The sequence below is a fragment of the Pistacia vera genome, unplaced genomic scaffold, assembly GCF_008641045.1.
Source record: "Pistacia vera cultivar Batoury unplaced genomic scaffold, PisVer_v2 Contig123, whole genome shotgun sequence".
NCBI classification, from domain to species: domain Eukaryota; kingdom Viridiplantae; phylum Streptophyta; class Magnoliopsida; order Sapindales; family Anacardiaceae; genus Pistacia; species Pistacia vera.
Window position 1 is genome coordinate 386,339 of NW_022195282.1, and position 21,721 is coordinate 408,059.

General features: G+C 40.8%; 1 protein-coding gene across 3 annotated transcripts; it reads left to right on the plus strand.

Annotated features, from left to right (window-relative positions):
• The first annotated feature begins 16,011 nt into the window (after positions 1-16,011).
• LOC116116907 lies at positions 16,012-18,455 on the plus strand. Of its 3 annotated transcripts, none has more exons than XR_004125893.1 (2): positions 16,012-16,493; positions 18,025-18,455. XR_004125893.1 is itself a non-coding variant. In XM_031402946.1 (2 exons), exon 1 carries the CDS (start codon positions 16,561-16,563, stop codon positions 17,362-17,364), a length of 804 nt encoding a protein of 267 aa, XP_031258806.1. In that variant the 5' UTR covers positions 16,012-16,560; the 3' UTR covers positions 17,365-17,811; positions 18,025-18,455. The 3 variants fall into 3 exon arrangements, 2 of the variants coding, with proteins under 2 accessions (XP_031258806.1, XP_031258810.1); XM_031402946.1 differs by having other exon boundaries at positions 16,012-17,811; XM_031402950.1 differs by having other exon boundaries at positions 16,012-17,795.
• The last annotated feature ends 3,266 nt before the right edge of the window (positions 18,456-21,721 follow it).

The window sequence follows — 21,721 nt, forward strand, 5'->3', positions numbered from 1 at the left end:
AATTTAAGCATCTTCTTGTTTGTACCTTATCTAATGGAACAGTTTGCTGAGTTATCAACTTGATGGAAAAGACAGTGGATGAGGTAGAGACTAGAGACAACCACAAACCAAGTTTATTAATAAGCTTGAGATTGATATGAGGTCTATTACTTTTATTTTTCTTTTGAGTATATACTGTTAAGATCCTAAATGTGATTCTTATTCAAATGGACCTATGTGGTGATCTGCCAAAGCCCATCTGTTGGAGGTTGGGCATTTGTTTATTATTGGATTACATTGAGTTAATAATAAAATTACATTGAGTTAATAATAAAAACCATATGTTAACAAGTCAACAACAAATACAGAGCTTTATACATTAAAATTTATAGTTAGAATGAGGTTTTGTTTTTATTTTTAGAGTAAACGGCATATTACCACCCAAGGTTTGACGAAATCCCAAGTTAGTACTATTGGTTCCATTTATTCTAGATTCTCACCCTTAAAGTAACAATATTATGAATTTTTAGGGTTTAGAGGATGCAATTACCATAATGCCCTTAACCCTAAATTAATAAATTATGTTTTAACCCCTAAATTAGTAGAATTACAAAACTTATCATTTTATTTTCAAATTATATAAAAAACACCCCCGGTCACTATACACCCTCGCCGGAAACAGCCCGATCTGGGCTGTTTCCGATGACGTCGAACCCCCTGGTCACCTCCATCACCTTCTCCATAGTCCGTCGTCCAAAACCCCTCTGGTTCCTAACTCATTTGCCCTTCCAATCGCCGGTACCGTTAGGCTTAGGGTTTCGATGTTCTTCACCGGATTCCGGTCGATTCCGGCGGTGAAAATCCAATTGGATACCACCAGTGCAACCACCGTCCCCAAATCTATAAAACCCCTATGTCCCCAGCAACTGTTTCGTCGTCATTCGCCAGCCGAGAGTTCGTGTTCATCGGCTGTTTTTCATTGTTGTGGCCGGAGATCGGCGAGTGATGAGGGGTTGTGAATGGCATGGTTTTGTAGAGGGAAGGATAGGGGTTCAAATGGTGGTGACAAGGGTGATTTTGGGTAGAAGAATCGTTGGAAAAGAGCGAAAAACATCGGGAACGATGACTGCTAATGTGCATCGGAGGACTGTTAGAGACGGTGGTCTGCTAACGTGCGTCGCCCATATAAAATGACCAATTTACCCCTTTACCGTTACATCAAACGTTTTTCCATCACTTTAAGGGTGTGAATATGGAATAAATGAAACCAATGGTACTAACTTGGGATTTCATCAAACCTTGGGTGGTAATATGTCGTTTACTCTTATTTTTATTTTGAACACGAGTGCGTGGTGCTAAATTGGGCAGTTCCTTCACCTCAGAGAACCGACCACCTTAGCCTCCCCGAAATGATACCTCACCACTCCTGGAAGACGTTGCTCCATCAGAGAACACTAGATCTTTTGAATCTTTACTCACCGGATTCCCTACCGGAGTTGACAACATTCTCCGACAAACTGACGCGGCTGCCAGAACGAGCTTTGTCCGAGAACTCAGGCCTCCAGGAACTACCAAAGGAAGTACCGACTGGTACAATATGTGTACTGAGAACCTAGGGTTTGAGAGCTTGGTGGACGTGAGCTCTGCTCAGTCGTCTTTGATATCAAGTTCATCAAGATTGCCTGGAGTGATGATGAGAGAGAATATGAAATTAAATGATACGCCGGCATTTTTGTCTACGCTCAACAGCAACATACCACCAATAAATGACTTACCAACGACATCTTTGTCTACGTTGGACGACAACGGACGTCCACGATTTCGTTTCGAGCAAGTGAGGAGTGACGGTTGGTTGACTATGACAATGTTCGAAAAAGATGCCGGAGATTGGTCGTACTGTTGCTAAGGAGATACTCGGTGGTGATCAAGATATCAACGACAATATGCCAGAGATTGGTCTTACTGTTGCTAAGGAGATCGTCAATGGTGATCAAGGTAACAACAAGGGTGCAAAAAATGAGAGTGAAAAGTAGTCAGGAGTTAATTTCTTGCATTTTTCTTCTTGGCGGGAAAACTGGTGGAGGAGCAGGTAAACTTTGAGGTTAAAAGCTAACGAGTTTTTGGTAAATAATTGAGGTTAGGATACAATGTTACAGGTTCTGGTTGAATCCGTCACTATATGAGTATAGTACAAATTAAGGTCCTAAAGTTTTGCTTTCATACAATGCAATTAAAGTTGGAGATTCGATATACAATGAAGTTTCTTACACATGCATTCTGAATCTAGCTCATGAAAGTTTACATCAGTATATATAATTTGCTGATTGTTGTCATCAAACTTCTCTCTCTGTTTCTCTTTCTTGATAAAATCATCATCAAAGTGTAAAACAATCCTTTTTATCTATAGATTTTCTTTTTTTAAATTGTGTCACATATGTATAGTAGAAGGAATTCGACATTGATATACTTTTTATGCTAACCGGTGCATTTTAGTTTTGAATTGAGCTATACGCCTATACGACTAGAGTATTGACAAGGATGTTTTTTGACATTAGAATTAGATATTTAACTCAGTGGCCTCAAAATATGGCTGCATTTTCATGTGAGTTTCTGGTTGTCGTACATGTACCTTTATGTTAATTTTTCCTTGTTTCTTTAGTCAGACTCAGGGAAGAGGAATTTTACCTTCCTTCAATTTGTATTTAGGATCAGTATCCAATGATATAAATCTAGAAAGGTGTTACAAATGTAATGAAGCTCAAAACTCTTGTTCCTTGGACCCTGTGTTTGACAAAGCATCTAGTGAAGTTCTGTAATAGATGATATCTTACTAAAATTCATGCGCTAATCTTGGTCTGCAGTGAAAGTTGCCTTCAAAAAGAAATTGAAACAAAAAATTCAGGACCTAGGAATGGGATTAATAACTTAAATATGATTTATAGTTAATAGCATCTAATGTGTAGAGTCTGACTATAAAGATTGAGCCTTGAGGAGAGCTGATTCAGCTGAAGGAGGGTTTTCTTCCTATACCACAAAAGGTTTTTTTTTTTTCTTTTTTTGGGGTTAAACATTAACGAATGAGAATTAATGTTACTTATTAATTAAATTTAGCAGAAAAATAACTTGTGAATTTTGAGTTGTGACAAGCCAGCACAATATCTATTACTTTATTATTAAAATCCCCAAATTTTTGCCTAAAAATCACCCAAGTCCATGAAATTTCAAAAAATATAAGTGAGTCCTTCACAATTTCCGTGTATTGCCCTTGAAAAATGCTATCCTTACAAAGACCCATACAAAGAGGGCTACAAAGTGACATCATCCAGAAGAAAAAAACAAAACAAAAAAAAAAACAGAATGAGAAAGAAAGAGATAAATCATGAAAATCAAGGGTGGGAATTGTCTTTGTATATCCCATTTGTATGTGTCTTTGTAAAACTAGCATTTGTCATTGCCGTTAACTCAGTTGGGGATAATTTTGCCCTTAGGTTTAGTCGTTCAAGCTCAGGTGAACACTCATATATTCAATGAGATTGGATGCTGTTGATGCGTGATTTTGACACCAACGAAACGCACGTGTGAAATGTTGAGTTGGCCCCAAAAGACACACATGAATGGTTTGGAAAAATGAAAGTAAATGCATTGAAGAAGGAGTTTTAAAGTGGTTCGGATGCTAAGGAAGCAAATCCTACGTCCACTGATGTTTTTATTAATGATAAGGGTCAGGTCGCTTTAGACGACTGACTTTACACTGATGATACAAGGTATCAAAGACTATCTATTCTAGAGAGAGAGAGAGAGTTTTTGCCAAGAGTAAAATGTGCAAATCCCCTTAATGAGAGAGGAGCTCTCATTTTATAGTGGGATGTCTTGAGGTAATAATCACTGAATTTGTAAGTTGGTGGGATGATCCGTGCAAATCCTTCTTTTAGAGCAATTCACGTGATTTGCTGCAGGGATTGGACACGCGGGATTATCACAACTCCTTGCTGGCCTGACGTGTATTCATTACTCTGACGAAGGCAAGCTGTGAATGCCACCATGATTACACGAAGCAGCTGCGTCAGAATGGCAGTAGGCTCTTCGCGAGGTCTGGCCTTTCACACTTAATTGGGTGCCACGTCAGCCCTATGTTCCCAGGCATAACAGAAGTCCCCTAGTTTTTAAGGTTTGAGAATCGAACCTTGGAAACTACAAATCATGCCGCAATTAGATGATTCCTGGAAATTCTGGAAATTCTGACCTATCTGAAAGTAGGTCGGGATGACACTTTTTTTCTTTTTTTCGAGAACGACCTCGCATGCTCATTGTTTGCAGGGGACAAACGACTTGATTTCGTCAGACGCCACCTGTTGTTCTTTTAATATGGGTGCATTTAATGAAGTAGCCCCTGCGCTGACAGGTGTGCCCTGTGCGTGATAAGTGCCAGCCAGATGCATTAAATGCGTTATACGCTGACACAGTACGCCTTATCAGGGCATTAAATATGCAATACGTTGGAACGACGCCCCTTATCAGAGCATTAAATGTGGATTTGAAACGCAATTAATGCTCTGAGAAAGAGAGAATGGCCGTCGTTTGGGCTTTTCGATGGAAGAGATGAAGGTTTGACTTTGTCCAGTCATGATGCTCATTCTTCCCCGCTGATGCGTGACACGTGGTCGTGATCAACGGTAAGAAACCTTTGACGCCCAAACATCGTTTCGATTTCGAGAAACCCAAGCGCCGATTCATACGCTATAAAAACCTCGAGTCATTCTTAGGCAATGTCACCATAGCCTTTTTTCTTAGAGAGTAAAAGATTTTCACAAACTTGGAATCTCTGCCTTTCAAACCAGCGTTTTTTCGGCATTCAAAGCGGAAACCATTCTCACACTCCGTAAGGTAGGAGCTTCTCCCTATTTTTGTTTTATTATATTTCCGTGGTTGAATGGCGTCTGTCTTCCGACAGCCTATCGAAGACGAGATGCTTAGGTCTGGTTCAAGCCATGAATGGCGGCTCGAATCATGCCGTTAGGGTTTCTTTTGGGATTCTGGGAGTTTGTTTCCTCCCACATCATTGTACAAAATAGTGTAAGGTGGCTAAATGACCCTTCTGCTTGTCGCCTTTGCAGACCGGCAAAATGGACCCCTCAATAACCAGATCCAAACAGAGAACCAGTTCGTCCCCACAGGATGCTCTAAACATCTCTATCGAGGTCTTCTCGGTGCTTACCGGGGAAGAGCTCGAGAGGGTAATAAAGCAATACGCTATCGAGGTAGATGCTTTCCTCGACGTGGAGCACTCATCGCGGTACTCGCTAAGTGGTCTGACTGCGGTCTCCGAGGAGATCATCAAGGGTGGGGGACTAATCCCCTTCCACCCTTTTATCAGGTCGCTTTTGGACCACTTTGGGGTTGCGCTGATGTAGTTGACCCCGAATGCGCACGTCATTGCAGTTGCAATGTACATCGCGTGCCAAGAGAACGGACTGGGCGAGCTGTCCGCGATAGAGGTCGGCTGCTCGTATTATTTGAAGAAGAGTATGGACAAGGACTCTTACTAATTGTCCAGGCGACCTACTATGGCCGATGGGATACATAACTATCCGAGTAATACGGGTGCCTATGAAACGAAATTTTTCTTCTTTTGTTATGATGGTCATTGCCGCTTCCAGGATCCAAGTAGACCTCTTTCCCTTTTATTTTATTTTATTTTATCTTACATTCGAAATGTGCTTTGCTAACGACCTGGTTCCTTTCTAGCAGTTAACAAAACGACCGACCTAGGGCTGCTCTTCAATAGACGTAGGATCGTGCATTTTGGCTACCTATCGAAGGAGAAGCGCGACACGAAGAAACTTGTGACGATCGCGAGTTTGCGAAAATACGGTTTCTTTAACGCAAACGCGTTGTTAGAGCCCCCGTTGTGTAAGTCCTGCTAACTGACCCCTTTCTGGTCGTGAAATGATATTTCAGTACTAATGACGCTTTGCATGCAGCGATCATGCCTCCGAAGGAGTTAGAGCAGCTGCGATGAAGGCAGATCACTTTCCCTCAGACAAAGAAAGCCAAAGCAGCCAAAGTTGCTTCGACCGTTCCACACAACACGAAAAACGAAGGCTTTCGAGCTGTCTCATACTCAGGCAAGGCTAAAGACAACGGCCCAGCGAAAGAAGAGGAAACAGATTCAGGTCGAAGAATCAGAGACAAATCTGAGGGCGACCAATCAAAGAGGTCGCGTTCGGACGCGAGTAGGTCGGTTAAGGAACCTATGGACGACACGATCGCTGCTGAGGCCGCGAAGAAGGATACTCCAGTGTTGGACTCACTGGGGAACCTGTCAGAGTACCTGCAGCCGGTGGTCTATGCATTATTGGAATGTGGACTTTCGGAATCGTTCGAGCAGTTCGCAAGTTTCAGCGACGTGGGCCTAATGACCACATCAATCCAACACTTAAGCAAGGTGAACCAATTGTCCTTGGCGAGGACTTCCCTTAGGTCCCTTTGATTAGCTAACTCTATCTTTCTTTGTTCGCAGGCTCTCATTTCCATGCGAATGTCCATGGAGAAAGTTCAACTGGGAGCCACAAAAGGAGATGTTGCTCTGAAGGAAGAGAATGCAGCGCTCAAGCAAAGCCTGGAAGCTGCCGAAATAGAGAGAAATCTGTCTTTTGAGTCGGCAAATAGGTACCTGAACGAAAGAGATGCGGCTCTTCGTACGGTGGACTTCCAAAAAGCACAGCTCAAGAAGCAAAGAGAGGAAGTAAATGAGCTGCAAAGGACCATAGCCAGACTCTCCAAGGAGGCCGAGGAGAAGGACGAGGAGCTCAGAGCGACCTCTTTGTAGACCTCGCGAGCAGAACAAGAGAGGGACGCCTCCGAGAAGCTAAGGCAAGCTCTCGAAGTTGAACTTCAGGAAAGCCAAGAAAAAGTTGCTTCCTTAACACAAGAGATGCAGGATCAGGCAGCGGAGGTCGAGGAGAAGGCTGCCGAATGGGCAATCGTTTCTATTTATGCCTTGCAACCTTGACATGTCCGACCTCCCAGAAGACTAGTAAGATACACTTATATCCATGGCGCGGGAGGATGATGAAGCGGCGGCCTCCCAAGCAGAAGGTTCGGGACACGCCACGGATAAACCCTCAGCCGACCAGCCGTAGGACAAGGAGGTCGGCCCTCTAGAGGCTGGATTAGGTGTTGTAATGATTCCATTTTGCCCATTGTACTCCACATTAATGAAATACATTTTTGCCTTTACAATTTTCTGTTCGCTTTATTATACATGAGTACTTCCTGGTTGCTTACATTCACTAGAACAAATGTGATAACACATTTACACGAACAAGATTACATGTGAAGATTGTTACAAGCGCACAAAAAATAACACTTTGCAAGGAAATTATTTACACAAATTGCAAGTTAATTTACAAGGAAAACTGAGTTCGGAATTACTGATAGTATGGCCGAAGGTGTTCAGCATTCCAAGCTCGAGGTACTTTGGAACCTTTCAGCCTTTTGAGGTGATAAGTCCTCAGCCTTATCACTTTGTCGATGCGGTATAAACCTTCCCAGTTTGGTCCTAACACTCCCGCACTTGGTTCCCTGGTACCGATAAATACTTCTTTTAATACAAGGTTGCCGACCTGGAAGTCTCTTCGCCTGACCTTTGAATCGAAGAACCTCTTTGTGCGTTGCTGATAGATTGCTATCCTTAGCGAAGCCTTGCTGTGATGTTCTTCAACAAGGTCTAGGCTTGCTCTCATAAGTGCCTCGTTATCGGCCTCATTGTACAAGTCCCTCCAAAGTGAACCAGTTCCCACCTCTACAGGGATCATCGCTTCGCATCCGTATGCTAGTGAAAAAGGTATTTCTGAGATGGAGGTCCTTGGAGTTATTCTGTACACCCATAGGACTTCGAGGAGGTCGTCAGCCCAATTCCCTTTGGCTGCGCCAAGTTTGGCCTTTAGAGTGTGCTAGATGGTTTTGTTGACAGCTTCAACTTGGTCGTTTGCTTGTGGCCTTGCTACTGAGGCGAATTTTTTATGGATACCCAGTTCGTCACAAAACTGCTTGAATTCCTTGTTGTCGAATTGTTTCCCGTTATCCGAGATGAGGGTATGAGGAATTCCGTAGCGACACACAATATTCTTGAACATGAAGTCCTTGAGCTTTCTGGTCGCAATCGCGGCTAGCGGTTTGGCTTCCACCCATTTGGTGAAGTAATCTACCGCGACTACGGCATACTTGACTCCCCCTTTTCCTATTGGCATGGGACCGATGAGATCGATCCCCCACATGGAAAAAGGCAAGGGGCTAGTCATGGTTATCAGTTCGTGGGAGGGAGCTCGCAGTATATTCGCGAACCTCTGGCACTTATCACACCTTTTGACAAAGTTGTAAGCGTCATCTTGGATTCGGGGCCAATAGTACCCCTGACGGGTAACCTTGTTTGCAAGAGATCGTGCGGTGATGTGATTACCGTAGATCCCTTCATGTATCTCCCTCATGATGTAATCCACTTCTTCGCTGGTCACACATCGGAGGAGAGGGGCACTAAACCCCCGCCTGTACAGCTGGTTTCTGATGAGGGTGTAGCGAGCAAATCTTGTTCGCAAAACCCTTGCCTCGACCTTATCGTCAGGCAAGATCCCATCTTTAAGATACCGAGTAATAAGGGTCATCCATGAGTCTGAACCCGTTACATGCACGGCCTGTTCGTTTGGGCTGATATTGGGGATTTCGATGAATCGAACAGGAATGGTCTCCGATGCATCCGAGTCTAACAATGAGGCTATCCTTGCCAAGGCGTCTGCCACAAAATTGTTTTCTCTGGGGATCTGAGTGATCGTGAAGTGCTTGAACGGCTCGAGTGCAACCTTAGCTTTCTTCAGATAATTGATCATGTTATCTTCCTTAGCTTGATACTCTCCCAAATCTGGTTAACGACCAGCATGAAGTCAATATGGATGCTGATCGCGGTTACGCCCATTTCCCTGGCCAACCTAAGTCTAGCGAGTAGAGCTTCGTACTCGGTCTCATTATTAGTTGCTTTGAAACCAAACCAGAGAATGCCATGAATGCGGGCACCTTCGAGACTCAACAAGAGAAGGCCCACTCCAGCCTTCTTTCTGTTCTCGATGATCCATCGACGTAGAGGGTCCAGGTCAAAAGATTTTGAACAGTTTTTTGGATGACTTCGCTGCGCTGTTCCGACTCGTTCGCTGGATGATGCAAGAATTATGAGATGAAGTCGGCAGCAACTTGCCCTTTAATAGTTGCTCTTGGTTTGTAATGGAGATCGAACTGGCTGAGTTCCATGGCCCATTTGAGCAATTTTCCCGACACCTCTGGTTTTTGGAGGACTTGCTTGAGCGGGTAATTAGTCAATACATGAACTGTATGGGCATGTAAGTAAGGTCGCAGTTTTCGGGAAGAGATCAGCAGGACATAGGCTAATTACTCCATTTCTGGATACTGTATTTCGGCATCCAACAGACGCTTGCTCGTATAATACACTGGCCATTATGTTTCATTCTCTTCCCGAACTAGAGCTGCACTGACCACGAACTTCGAGACAGACAGATACAAAAGGAGGATCTCTTGTGGGTGAGGTTTGGACAGAAGTTATGGCTTTTCGAGGTGTTCCTTTATTCTCTGGAAGGCCTGTTCACACTTGGGAGTCTATTCGAACTTCTTATTGGCCCTGAGTACATTGAAGAATGGCAAGCAACGGTCTGTTAGCCTCGATATGAAGCGACTTAGTACCGCTATATGCCCGTTCAAGCTCATAACCTGTTTTTTGCTGGTCGGGCTCTTCATATCGAGGAGAGCTTGGATTTTTTCAGGGTTGATCTCAATACCCCATTGGTTAACCATGTACCCTAGGAACTTTCCCAAGGATACTCCGAATGAACATTTGAGGAGGTTCAAATTCATTCGGTATTGCCAGAGGATGTCGAACATCTTAACAAGATGTGCTAAATGATCTGAAGCGACATGGGATTTTACCAGCATGTCGTCTACGTAGACCTCCATTAATCTACCTATCTGTTCGGAGAATATCCGGTTAACTAGTCGCTGGTAAGTTGCACCAGCGTTCTTGAGGCCGAAGAGCATAACTTTATAGCAGTACAGTCCCCGATCTGTAATAAAAGATGTATGCTCTTCGTTTGGCCCGTACATCAGAATTTGATTATATCCCGAGTACGGGTCCATAAAACTCAGCAGCTCATGCCCTGAGGTGGTGTCCACGAGTTGGTCAATTCTTGGCAGGGGAAAACTATCTTTCGGACATGCCTTGTTGAGTTCGATGAAGTCGACGCAGGTCCGCCATTTGCCGTTAGACTTTTTTACTAGAACTGGGTTGGCAACCCAGGTCGGGTAGAGTGCTTCTCGGATGGACCTATTTCAGAGGAGGTTATCTACCTCAAGCTTCAAGACAGCATATCGCTCTGGGTCCATCGCTCTCATTTTTTGGCGAACTGGCTTGGCTTCACTGTCGATGTTTAATGCATGACAAATAACATTCAACTGATCCCGACCATGTCTGCGTGCGACCATGCGAACACATCAATGTTTTCCTTGAGGAAACTGGTTAGTTCGGTAGCGAGCTGGGGATTGAGATTTTTACCGATTCTTAGCACTCTGCTTGGTTCCGTGTGGTCGACCAGTACTTCAGTCAAGTCCTCAACTGGCCCACTGGAAGGGCAATCCTGAATGCGAGGATCTATATTATCCTTGGTTGGGCCAGGCTACAGCTCCATCCAGCTAATTGCCATTGTCTGGCTGTGATCGCCGCGCGAGGTGCCTTTGCCTTTGCACGCCATCTGAACTGCTTTCATACAGCAGTCCCGGGCTGCGCACTGAGACCTGCTAACTTTGTCAATCCCCATCGGGGTGGGGAACTTCATTTTCAAATGGTATACTGAAGTGACCGCCTTGAAGTGTCTCAGCAGAGGTCGCCCTAGAATTCCGTTAAAGGCGGATGGGCAATCCACTACCAAGAACTCGATTACTCTGGTCACTTCGTCGAAGTCATCCAACGTGACTGGGAGTGAGATCGTGCCCTTGGGGAGTAGGTGGTCCCCTGTGAAGCCATATAGGGGGAATGAGGCAGGCTTCAGGTTTGCCTCATCCAAATTCATTCTTTCGAAAGTTGAAGCGAACAGGATGTTCGCAGCACTTCTGTTGTCCACTAACATTCTCTAGACATTATGACATCCTATGAGGTGCATTATCACAAGACCATCTTCGTGAGGATGATGCAGCCAGGCCACATCTTTTTTCGGAGAAGGAAATTTCCTCTTCCCGATGAACCTTCTATAGTCGTTGTGCTACGCTCATCGTTCTGATGGGCTCGTGATGAGCCTTGCAAACATACCTTTCTTGGGCATCTCGCGAGTTTCCCGTGAAGTGCGGTCCCCCAAAAATCAAATTGAGGGTGCACACTCCTTTCTGATCACGGTGCCTCTTACTTGACTCCCCCTGATTTTTCTCTTGTAAGGGAGCAGAGTTATCAATATACTCCTTGAAGTGTCCCTGCTTGATAAGGTTTTCGATCGCCTGCTTGAGAGCTCGTCATTCATCGGTATGGTGCCCATTGTCCCAATGATAGCGATAATATTTTTTATTATTTTTGGCTGTCACTGGAGTTTTCATGGGCTCGGGCTCGGGCTCTTCGAGCAGGCTGGCCTCCTCAGATTTATCGAGAATAGCTAATACAGATGCGTTCAGTGGAGTATATTGGTTTCTGTCACGATCGCGATGAGGGACAAGAGCATAGGACTTTTTGGGCTCGTAACGAGGTTTCTTCCCTCTTCGCTGATCTTCTACGTCCCCCCTGCGATCAGCTTTTCTACTATCCCGCCGACCAGGTGCACTGCTGAAAGCGCCGTGGTCACGATAGCGGAGTGCCGCCATTGAATTTTCTATTCGGAGGTACTTCTCTGCAAGATTATAGAATCTGGTGAGGGAAACATCGTCCTCAGCCTGTAATTCTTTCCGTAGGTCGGTATGTGGATGGACTCCAGCTATGATGAGAGTCTGAATAAACTCTTTAGGAGTATGAGCCACCTTGTTGAGCCCTTCGTGGAAACGGTCAATGTAGGACTAAAGGGATTCATCTCTTTCTTGCCTTATATTGCTAAGGTAGCTCAAAGGCATCGAGAACTTCCGATTTGCTTGAAAATGCCTCAGGAACGTCGCGCTCATCTGAGGCCACGAACTAATCGATCCCGCTGGGAATGACCTGAACCCCCATTTGGCATGGGAGGTCAAAGTCACTGCCAAATAACAGCATTTTGCTAGATCTGAGACCTGGTGAAGCTCCATCAGGTCGTTAAATTTATACAAATGATCCTGCGGATCGGAGTTCCCATCAAACGCCTGCATGTCGAGCATCCTAAATCCTGGTGGAAGTGGAGCTGCTAACACTTTGGTAGAGAAGGGGGACGCAGATGCGACTTGCCCCTACTCGTTTTGCTGAGCTCGCAGTCTGTCTAGAGCTCGCTGCAACTCCTCAATTTGCGGCAATGGAGCCACTTGGGGATTGTTTTCACCCATGCGAGTTCGACCCTCGCGATTACGGTTGAGGAAAATCTGGAGGTCGGGTTCCTCTTCGCCTCGATCATCGGTTTTGGCCACTTTCGACACACACCGGCTAGAGGCATGTGATGGCGATGAAAGGTGCTGGGTATTTTCACGACCTTCACGGTGGTAACAACCGCCCCGCAAAGTGTGTGACCCTCTCGTACAGTGACGATCAAGATCGTTTTACTGGCAGTGATAAGAATCGCCCTGTCCAGCACTTTTATGGGTGTGCTTTTGCGACTTGGCATGAGACAGCTCGGGCTGCATCCTTCACCAAGTCTCAACGAGACTGGTATTCTGCTCGGGATGCGGTTGGAGTTTGCTGGCCCTTTGGAGCCTGTGGGCTTGCTTTTTGCCACTTGTTTACCCTTTCGTCTACGCGCTGCAGTGCTTGCGGCACGGGCTATTTCCCTTTGCCTCGCTTTCGTGCGACCTGCAGGTGTTTTTTGCGGTTGCACCTCCACAGCTGACTTGGAGGGCATGCCTTGAGCCAAATGGTCCAGCCTTTGGTTGACCGTCTGGAGAGTATTGTCAAACCTCTCCAGGTAGCTTATAATAACAGGGTCAAGCTGTGAACTTGACGGAATATCTCCTGCAGCATTTTGCGAGGCTGAAGTTTTTTTGGAAGAGGTGTACCCCTGAACTTGGGGGAGCCCCTCAGCGCCTTGGTTGGTTTGCTCAGGTTCTGGTTGGCGGGCCATTTGTTGCTGTAGGACTGATAGGTTGGAGATTTGTAATGACTGTTTTCTTCTCGTATTCTCATAAAATATGCATTGTAAAATATATGTAAAATAGTATAAAAAGTTGGGCCCAAATTTTTCTTTTATTAAACATATACATTCTTTGTACAAAACTCATGTCATATACAAAACTATGGACAATAAAGTGGACAGTGTAGCCATTTCCCTTCGCTTTCTGACATCCATCCGATCGTGTCCTCACCTAGATCCTGCAAAAACATAGGAAACAACGGGGTGAGTACAAAACAATGCTCAGTAAGTAAATCCTCTACTTATCTATCCCCGTAACTCTTTCTTCTCAATTCTTTCCTTACAATTCCCATTACTCTCTTTGCTTTCTCTTTCGGTTTCTCTCTCTCTGTTTCTCTTTCTTTTCTATTAACTCTCTCTCTAGCAAGTCACGGCCCCATCTGACCGGAGGCACGGCTGGGACTCATTCCCACTCTCCATGACTTTTACTTATTCTGGCCGATCAGACTCAATTATGCATGGATTCGGAACCCTTGGCCATGTGAGTGTATAAAACTCTCTCTTGGGTAAACTCGAGTATAACCCTCATCCGCATGCACCCTCACGGGCTACACCACTTCTCTCTCTATTACTCATGCCGTTCTCTCAATGCGGCGTACATGCGGGAATACTCTACCCATACTCACAGGTTCCCCATCGCATAACCTACTCTATTCTCTTGTCTAGCACTACTTTCTCTTTATTCTCTACTACTCATTCTCTCATTCTCTCTACTCTTAGAATAGTTTAAACTCAATTTCTCTACTCTCTTTTTCTAATGCATAATTAATGCATGATTAATGCACATAGGTGACTCATGTTCATTAATGCACTTATGAGATGCAATTATGCTATGTAGCGAAATTTACGGCTTTCTACTCTTACTCATGCTTCTCTTGAGCATTTCATTATACAACTCATATGCATATAAAGCTCTACTTTAACTATAACTTTTCTCTTTTCTTTAATCATCCAAAATGGGAGAGAGGCTCCCTTATACTCTCTAATTTCCCTGTCAAAGGAAAACACTTCTATAAATTTGCTCAAAACTTCATTCCACTTCAATCAAACTCAACCCAACATCAAGCAATCTCAACGCTTCTCATATTTAAATATATGCAACAACAAGTATAAATAACATCCATCTCATCTCAATTTCTCAACAACATACTTACACATACATAAATCTATACTCAAAAGATTTCTTAAATCTCAACTTGGTTGGATTTACTTACCTTGTGAGGAAATAGCTTCTCTAATACTTCTCCTTTCCTTTGATAGCTTAATTTCTCTCTAAATAACAACCACAACATAAGACTTTAACCAAAACATAATAAAACTCTCATCTAAAGCAAGAATCCTTACCTTAGGATACTTTAGATTAAAACTATACTAAAAACTACTCAAAAAGTCCTTAGAAATCCTTGGAAGATTGAAGGAAATTTGAGAAGAAGTAGAGAATGGAAGAGGCGGTGGAAATGGATGAAATGAAGGGTTCTCTACACTTAACCCTTTTTAGCTCAACTTATACACAAGCATTCCCATTTTGCCCTTACTCTTTCTTAAAAATTTCATCCATATCCTTTGATTTCTTACAATCACACCCCCATACTAATATATTCTCCATGAAATTTTCTTACATTTTACTCCCAATTTTTCCTGCTAATTAGGGATAGAATGGTCAAATTGCCCTTAAGAAGAAAATATCTAAACCTTAATAACATTTTTCAGTCGACCTGTCGCCGCGGCGAAGACAAATCCGTCGCCGCGGCGAAACACTCCAGCAGCTACTCTATGGGCTACAGCACCTCTTCGTCGCGACGAAGATTCTTCTTCGCCCCAGCAAAGCCTGTAACACAACATTTTGCCAAGTCTTCATAATTTTCAGGACAATCACTCAACCAACCCAATACATTCATTCAACCAAGGGCCAACCAAACCAAAATAACAACATATAAACTTACTTGAAGCTGAACCAATAAACATTTAAGCAATACAGTGAATCTTAACTACGTACCTCAAGTGGGGCGTTACAAGATTCTCCTGATGAAGGATGAACACTAAATCAGCCCTCCTTCTAGCGTCAAACTGTTGATGCGTGATTTTGACACAAACGAAACGCACCTGTGAAATGTTGAGTTGGCCCCAAAAGACACACGTGAATGGTTTGGAAAAATGAAAGTAAATGCAGTGAGGAAGGAGTTTTAAAGTGGTTCGGATGCTAAGGAAGCAAATCCTACGTCCACTGATGTTTTTATTAATGATAAGGGTCAGGTCGCTTTAGACGACTGACTTTACACTGATGATACAAGGTATCAAAGACTATCTATTATAGAGAGAGAGAGAGAGTTTTTGTCAAGAGTAAAATGTGTGAATCCCCTTAATGAGAGAGGAGCTCTCATTTTATAGTGGGATGTCTTGAGGTAATGATCATTGAATCTGCAAGTTGGCAGGATGATCCGTGCAAATCCTTCTTTTAGAGCAATTCACGTGATTTGTTGCAGGGATTTGACACGCGGGATCATCACAACTCTTTGCTGGCCTGACGTGCATCCATTACTCTGATGAAGGCAAGCTGTGGGTGCCACCATGATCACACGAAGCAGCTGCGTCAGAATGACATAGGCTCTTCCCGAGGTCTGACCTTTCGCACTTAACTGGGTGCCACATCAGCCCTATCGTTCCCAGGCATAACAAATGCCTTTACAATCTCTCCCAATGTCATATTGAGTGGCTGGTGCTTCTTCGACATTTAGATAGATAGCTCATTTCACGATGAGAGATATAAAATCGGGTTAGAACAAAAGCTAGCTTCAAAGTGGTCTTTCTGGCTGCTTGGTTTATGTAAGAATAGAGTGCGGCTAGAAGCGGAGATTCTTCATCCTTTTTCTCTCCTTGACCTTGACAATCCAACAAGCTTTTAGTTGGCCTGCGTGAAGGTTGTTTTGTTTTGGTACAGCCAGATCCGCTTTGAGTGCCGTGGGATAGAGAGAGGTGTTTTTGAAGTTGAAGAAAAGAGTGAAATAATTTTCTCTAGATATTCTATGATCATTTGAAGCCTCTCATGTGAAAATAATTTTCCAACTGGCTTCGTATCCAGGAATATTTTCTTGGTGTAATAGCACGAATTTTTCATGTTCATTTGCTCCTAACACCAGTTAGCGGAAGTGTCTTCTTCTTCTCTTCTACAAGCTGGTGAGTTAAATCTACATACTTAACAAAACCTTCAATACACTGTCATTAATACTTTTCACCGATTACGATGTGTGGTTATGTGTTTAGAAGGCTAGTATGTGCACAAGTTTTACCAGATATTTATAGGTGTGTCATGCAAAATTTAGGCACTAATCATGTGGTTTTGTGTTTGAGTTTGTTGCCCACTAGCATTAGATTATTCTCCACCAAAATCGAACAAGTTAGAGAGGATTACTTATTTGCCGTGTCATACCTCATAAATTCATGTGGGTTGTCCCCAGAAATAGCAAAATCTGTCTCCAAAAGAATCAAGCTTCAATCTACTCAACAACCAGATTCGATCTTGAAAGTTCTAAGAAACCGTGGATTTACGACTGCCCATATAACCAAACTTGTTAGAATGCGCCCTGGTATACTTTTAGCCAATCCTGAGAGGTCAATTTTGCCAAAATTTGAGTTTTTCAACTCTTTGGGGATCACAGATGCTGAGCTTGCAGGTGTTTGCTCTTCAACTCTAGCTATTTTGGGTCACAGTTTAAAGAACCTACTCATTCCTAACGTCAAATTCCTCAAAAGTGTGCTCATCTCTAATGCTAATGTTGTTAAATCATTTAGAAAAAAATCATGGCTCTTTCAGCAAGATATGGCAAAGACTGTGTCTCCAAAACTTGAGGTCCTAAGAGAACTTGGAATGCCTGAGCATTTCGTTGCATTGATTTTAACATGTTATGCCCCTATAGTCCTCCAAAAACGTGAGAAGTTTGACAAAAATGTCAAGAAGGTTATTGAAATGGGTTTTGATCCTCAGAAATGTAGGTTCATCCATGCAATGCAGGTGTTTGTCTCAATGAGACAATCAACTTTGGAATAGAAATTTGACATTTTCAGGGGGTGGGGGTGGTCTGATGAGGACATTATGCTGGTTTTCGGAAAATGCCCCAATTGTATGAATGCCTCTGAAAGAAAAATAATGAGTGCAATGGATTTTCTTGTGAACAAGATGGGTTGGCAGTCCACATATATTACCTTGTTTCCAGACGTTTTCCTTATGAATCTGGAAAAGAGGATAATGCCAAGGTGTTTGGTTATTAAAGTTCTGCAATCGAAGGGGTTGGTGAAGAAAAAATTGAGCCTAAGTCCATGTGTAAAACCTGTTGAGAAGCTATTCTTGGATAAGTTTGTGACAAAATACTTGGACCAGGTTCCTGAATTGATGAATATCTATCAAAGGAAGGAAGGCTTTCAGGCTCTGGATATCTTCCAGCAAACTGTAGCATGCCAACATTCCAAACCTAAACGATTGTATAATCTCTAATTGGTGATTATCACATTTCAGCATTTTAGTTTATTGAACAATGTTGAATTACTTCTGTTAGTTATGCAGAGCAACATTGTTTTCATCACTTTCAAAATTGCAGTTGATTTTATACTTTAGTTCATATTTAGAATGTGGTAAACTTTTAAGCTAATTTGTTACATGACTAGTAGATGTAGTCCTGAATCTCAATTATGTGGTCTTGATTTACTCTAGGTCCCTGGAGTTCCTAACAAGCCCTTCCTTGCTAGCAAATTACAGTGAAGCTTGGAGGTCAGAGAAAGAGATGAATCAGTGATATTGATTGACTTGAACAGTATTATAGATATGATGATGTGATATTTTTGCCTGTACATGTTCTTTGTTTGGTTGACGTGTGCTCCTGTATAATTGTAATTGCAATATTTTATCAATCTCCATTGCATTAGAGGCTGATTTCAGATATATAGCGATGAAGTAAATTCCTTGTGGGAAAGAGGATATATTTATTGATAGGTGGTAGTCTTGCTTAACTTGAACTATATTTTGGAATGAATTTGATGTCCAGATCAAGATTTTCTAGAACTCCAAGATTTGGTTCATGTATTCACCTTTTAAATTTTAATTGCAGCAAGGCAAAGATGTTTTGAGATAGTTGTAAGATTTAACTGTCCCTTGTTTACTTTTAGAAATTAGAACAAAATATAAGTTTATATTCAATATTTATATGGTCATTTTAGAATGTGTTGTATAATAATCACTTTATTTAATAATATTCTCAATTTATATTAGATAACTTGTTTGTATCTTTAATATTAGTAAAATAAATTTAATTTTAGAAATTAAAAAAATGCTACATAAAAATTAACGATTAGAAGGTATATTGGTTAAATATAATATTATGAAATAAATAAATGTAAAAGTTTAGAAGTATTGCACTAAGTAAATTTCAAACTGGTTGTACTTGTAGTTGTACTTGAAAGCTGAGACAAAAAAAAAAAAAAAAAAAAAAAAAAAAAAAAAATTATAAAAGAATCTGATGAGTAAATAAGGTGATTGGGTGACAAAAGAGTAAGGAAGAAGTTTGTATGATCTCTCAAATTTGAATCTTATTGATGGTAAGAAAGCAAGAATAGTCTCTAACATCATCTTTTGAGTTCCCACTGCACTTAATAGGGGTGGTTACTTGATTTCTTACTTTGTCGATAATTCTATAATTTCCGAGGTTTGAGTCTCACACCACCTATCAGGGATAGGGATGGGCGCAGGGCGGGTCGGGGACCCCATTCCCCGTTACCCACTCCCATGACCATCCCCGTGGGCAGGGATTTTTCTTATAACCGTCCCCAGTCCGTGGGGATGGAATCACTCCCATCCCCGTCTCGGCTCGACCTGATGAATAGGGTTTCACGGGGAATTTTTTGTGCGAGGATTTTTGCCTCGCGTAGATCAAAACTTTCCGCATGTTCTCACGACAATGATATTAAATTATTATAATTATTTTAATTGTGAGAAACTAGCACATTAGTATGTACTATATTTGACTGCTTAATTTTAGTAATTAATTCATTAAAAATGCTAAATTTAAGGTAAGAAAATATAAAATCAACAATTCTTTGTAAAATTTAAATTAAGATTTAAAAAGCAATACATAACTACCACTGTAAACTAATTTAATTGTTACTAAGTTAGTGACACATTTTCTATATAGTATTAAATAGAGGAATTTAGATTCCACATTCTAATGTTTTATGTTGCTGAGATGTGTAATGTTCCACTGAAATAGTCTCATCTACTAAAATTCATAAAATAAATACCTGAAAGAAAATTTCGCTGAGAATTGATATAAATATGGTGAATAACAACAATTTCTTAACAAAAATTGGAACATGCTCATGGATTTCAAAATAATAAAATATAAACATCTTTCAGGTTGCAACATAAACCTCATAATATACTCAAATCATCCATTGCAACATAAACCTCATAATATATTAGTTTGGTAAATTATAATAATCTAATAAAAAAAAAATTTGGGCCATGTATTATTATTTTGTGAAATTCACAAAGTAATAATACATATATTTAATTATTAGACTCCTTCATTTAAATTATTTTTCTATAAATTTAATATAAACATTAGAAAGTATTATAAAATTAAATATCATAAATTTAGATACATTACTTAAAATCATGATTTAAACTCTAATTTTATATACAATCTCGCAAAGGGAACAAAACAAAAAAACATAAAATTTTAAAAAAAGCGGGGTGGGGCGGGGCAAGCGGGGACGGTCGGGCTGAGGATTGCACTATCCCCTCCCCCGACCTGTCCTTGGGTGTGAGGATTTTTCTGAGGACCATCCCCGACCCTATCCCCGAATTTTTCAGGGATTCCCCACCCCATTCGGGTCGGGCCGAGGCAAACGCCCAACTCTAATCAGGGAGACCATTGAAACTGATAACCAACATTTTTTTTTATCATAAATGTACCAAATTTATAAGAAAGTTGCGCGGCCCTCAGTAGGGATGGGCACGAGCCGGGGCGGGGCCGGGGACCCCTGTCTCTAGCCCCGGCCTGAAAGCCCAAGGGGATTCCCTGATCTCGGCCCAAAGCCTGTTTGGGGAATTCAGGGAATCCCCGAAAAAAAACCCGTTCCCATCCCCAAATTTCCTGTTTGGGGGTTTTCTATCTTTTTGCATCCTTATTAGTTTTATTATCATTTTCTCCAAATTATATATACCAACAAAAAAAAAAAAATTAAATATATAATATACATATTAAACATAAAGACCATATCATCAAAAAAGAAATTAAATTTATAATGTCCATATTAAATATAAAAACCATCATACTAAATTGATAATATATTACAATATGTGATAAATCTATAATCAAAAGATTCAAAACATGATAATATCAAGATTCAAAACATGAGTTGCCAAAAAGACCCACCCCACAATTATACATATTAGTATTTTTTTGTTAAAATGCCCACCCTCAACAAGTGTTGAATCCGCCCCTGATTAATGATTATAATGAATCCAAATATCAAAATGATAATTATAATACATTATACATACTTATAAATATATTATATATTAACAGTATAATATTATATATTATTGTATTAAATAATAAGTATTAACATATATAATGTCTCATTAATATATAATGTATTACATATGATACATTATACATATATATTATAATAAATAACTACCATATATATTATAATAAATTCTAAATAAATAGTTATCATAATATAACAAAGACAATTAGGTAATAGAATTGAAATAATGATTCAATGAGGGACAAAAAAAAAATTATAATGATTTATTGATCCATTATAATTAATCAAAACAACAAATAATATATTACATATATATTATGTATTAACGTAAGATTATAGATAATAGCATATTATGTATAAATTATAATGTACAACATATATATGTTATATATATTATACTTATATAGTATATATCACATCTAATATACAATTTATAATGTATAATGTATACCATATATAATGTATAATAGATAATGTCGAATGTACAACTTTTGTTTCATAGTATTAACATATTATGTATAATATATATATTTTACAAATATTTATAATGATTTATTATATTTAATCTAGTTTTATTTATTACCTATTTGTATATAGTTTCATAAAATACTTACATAATTATAATTTGTCATTGTATAATGTATGATTGATTTTCAAATATTAAAATTGTTATAAGTATATATGATTGATTTTCAAATATTAAAATTAATATAGGCATATATGATTGATTTTTAATTATTAAAATTAATATATATATATATATACGGGCCGGGGCGAGACCTATCCCGATCTATTCCCGAATTTTGGGGCTAATCTTAGACCCAATCTTGACCTAAAACCAAATGGTTAGGGAAAATCTG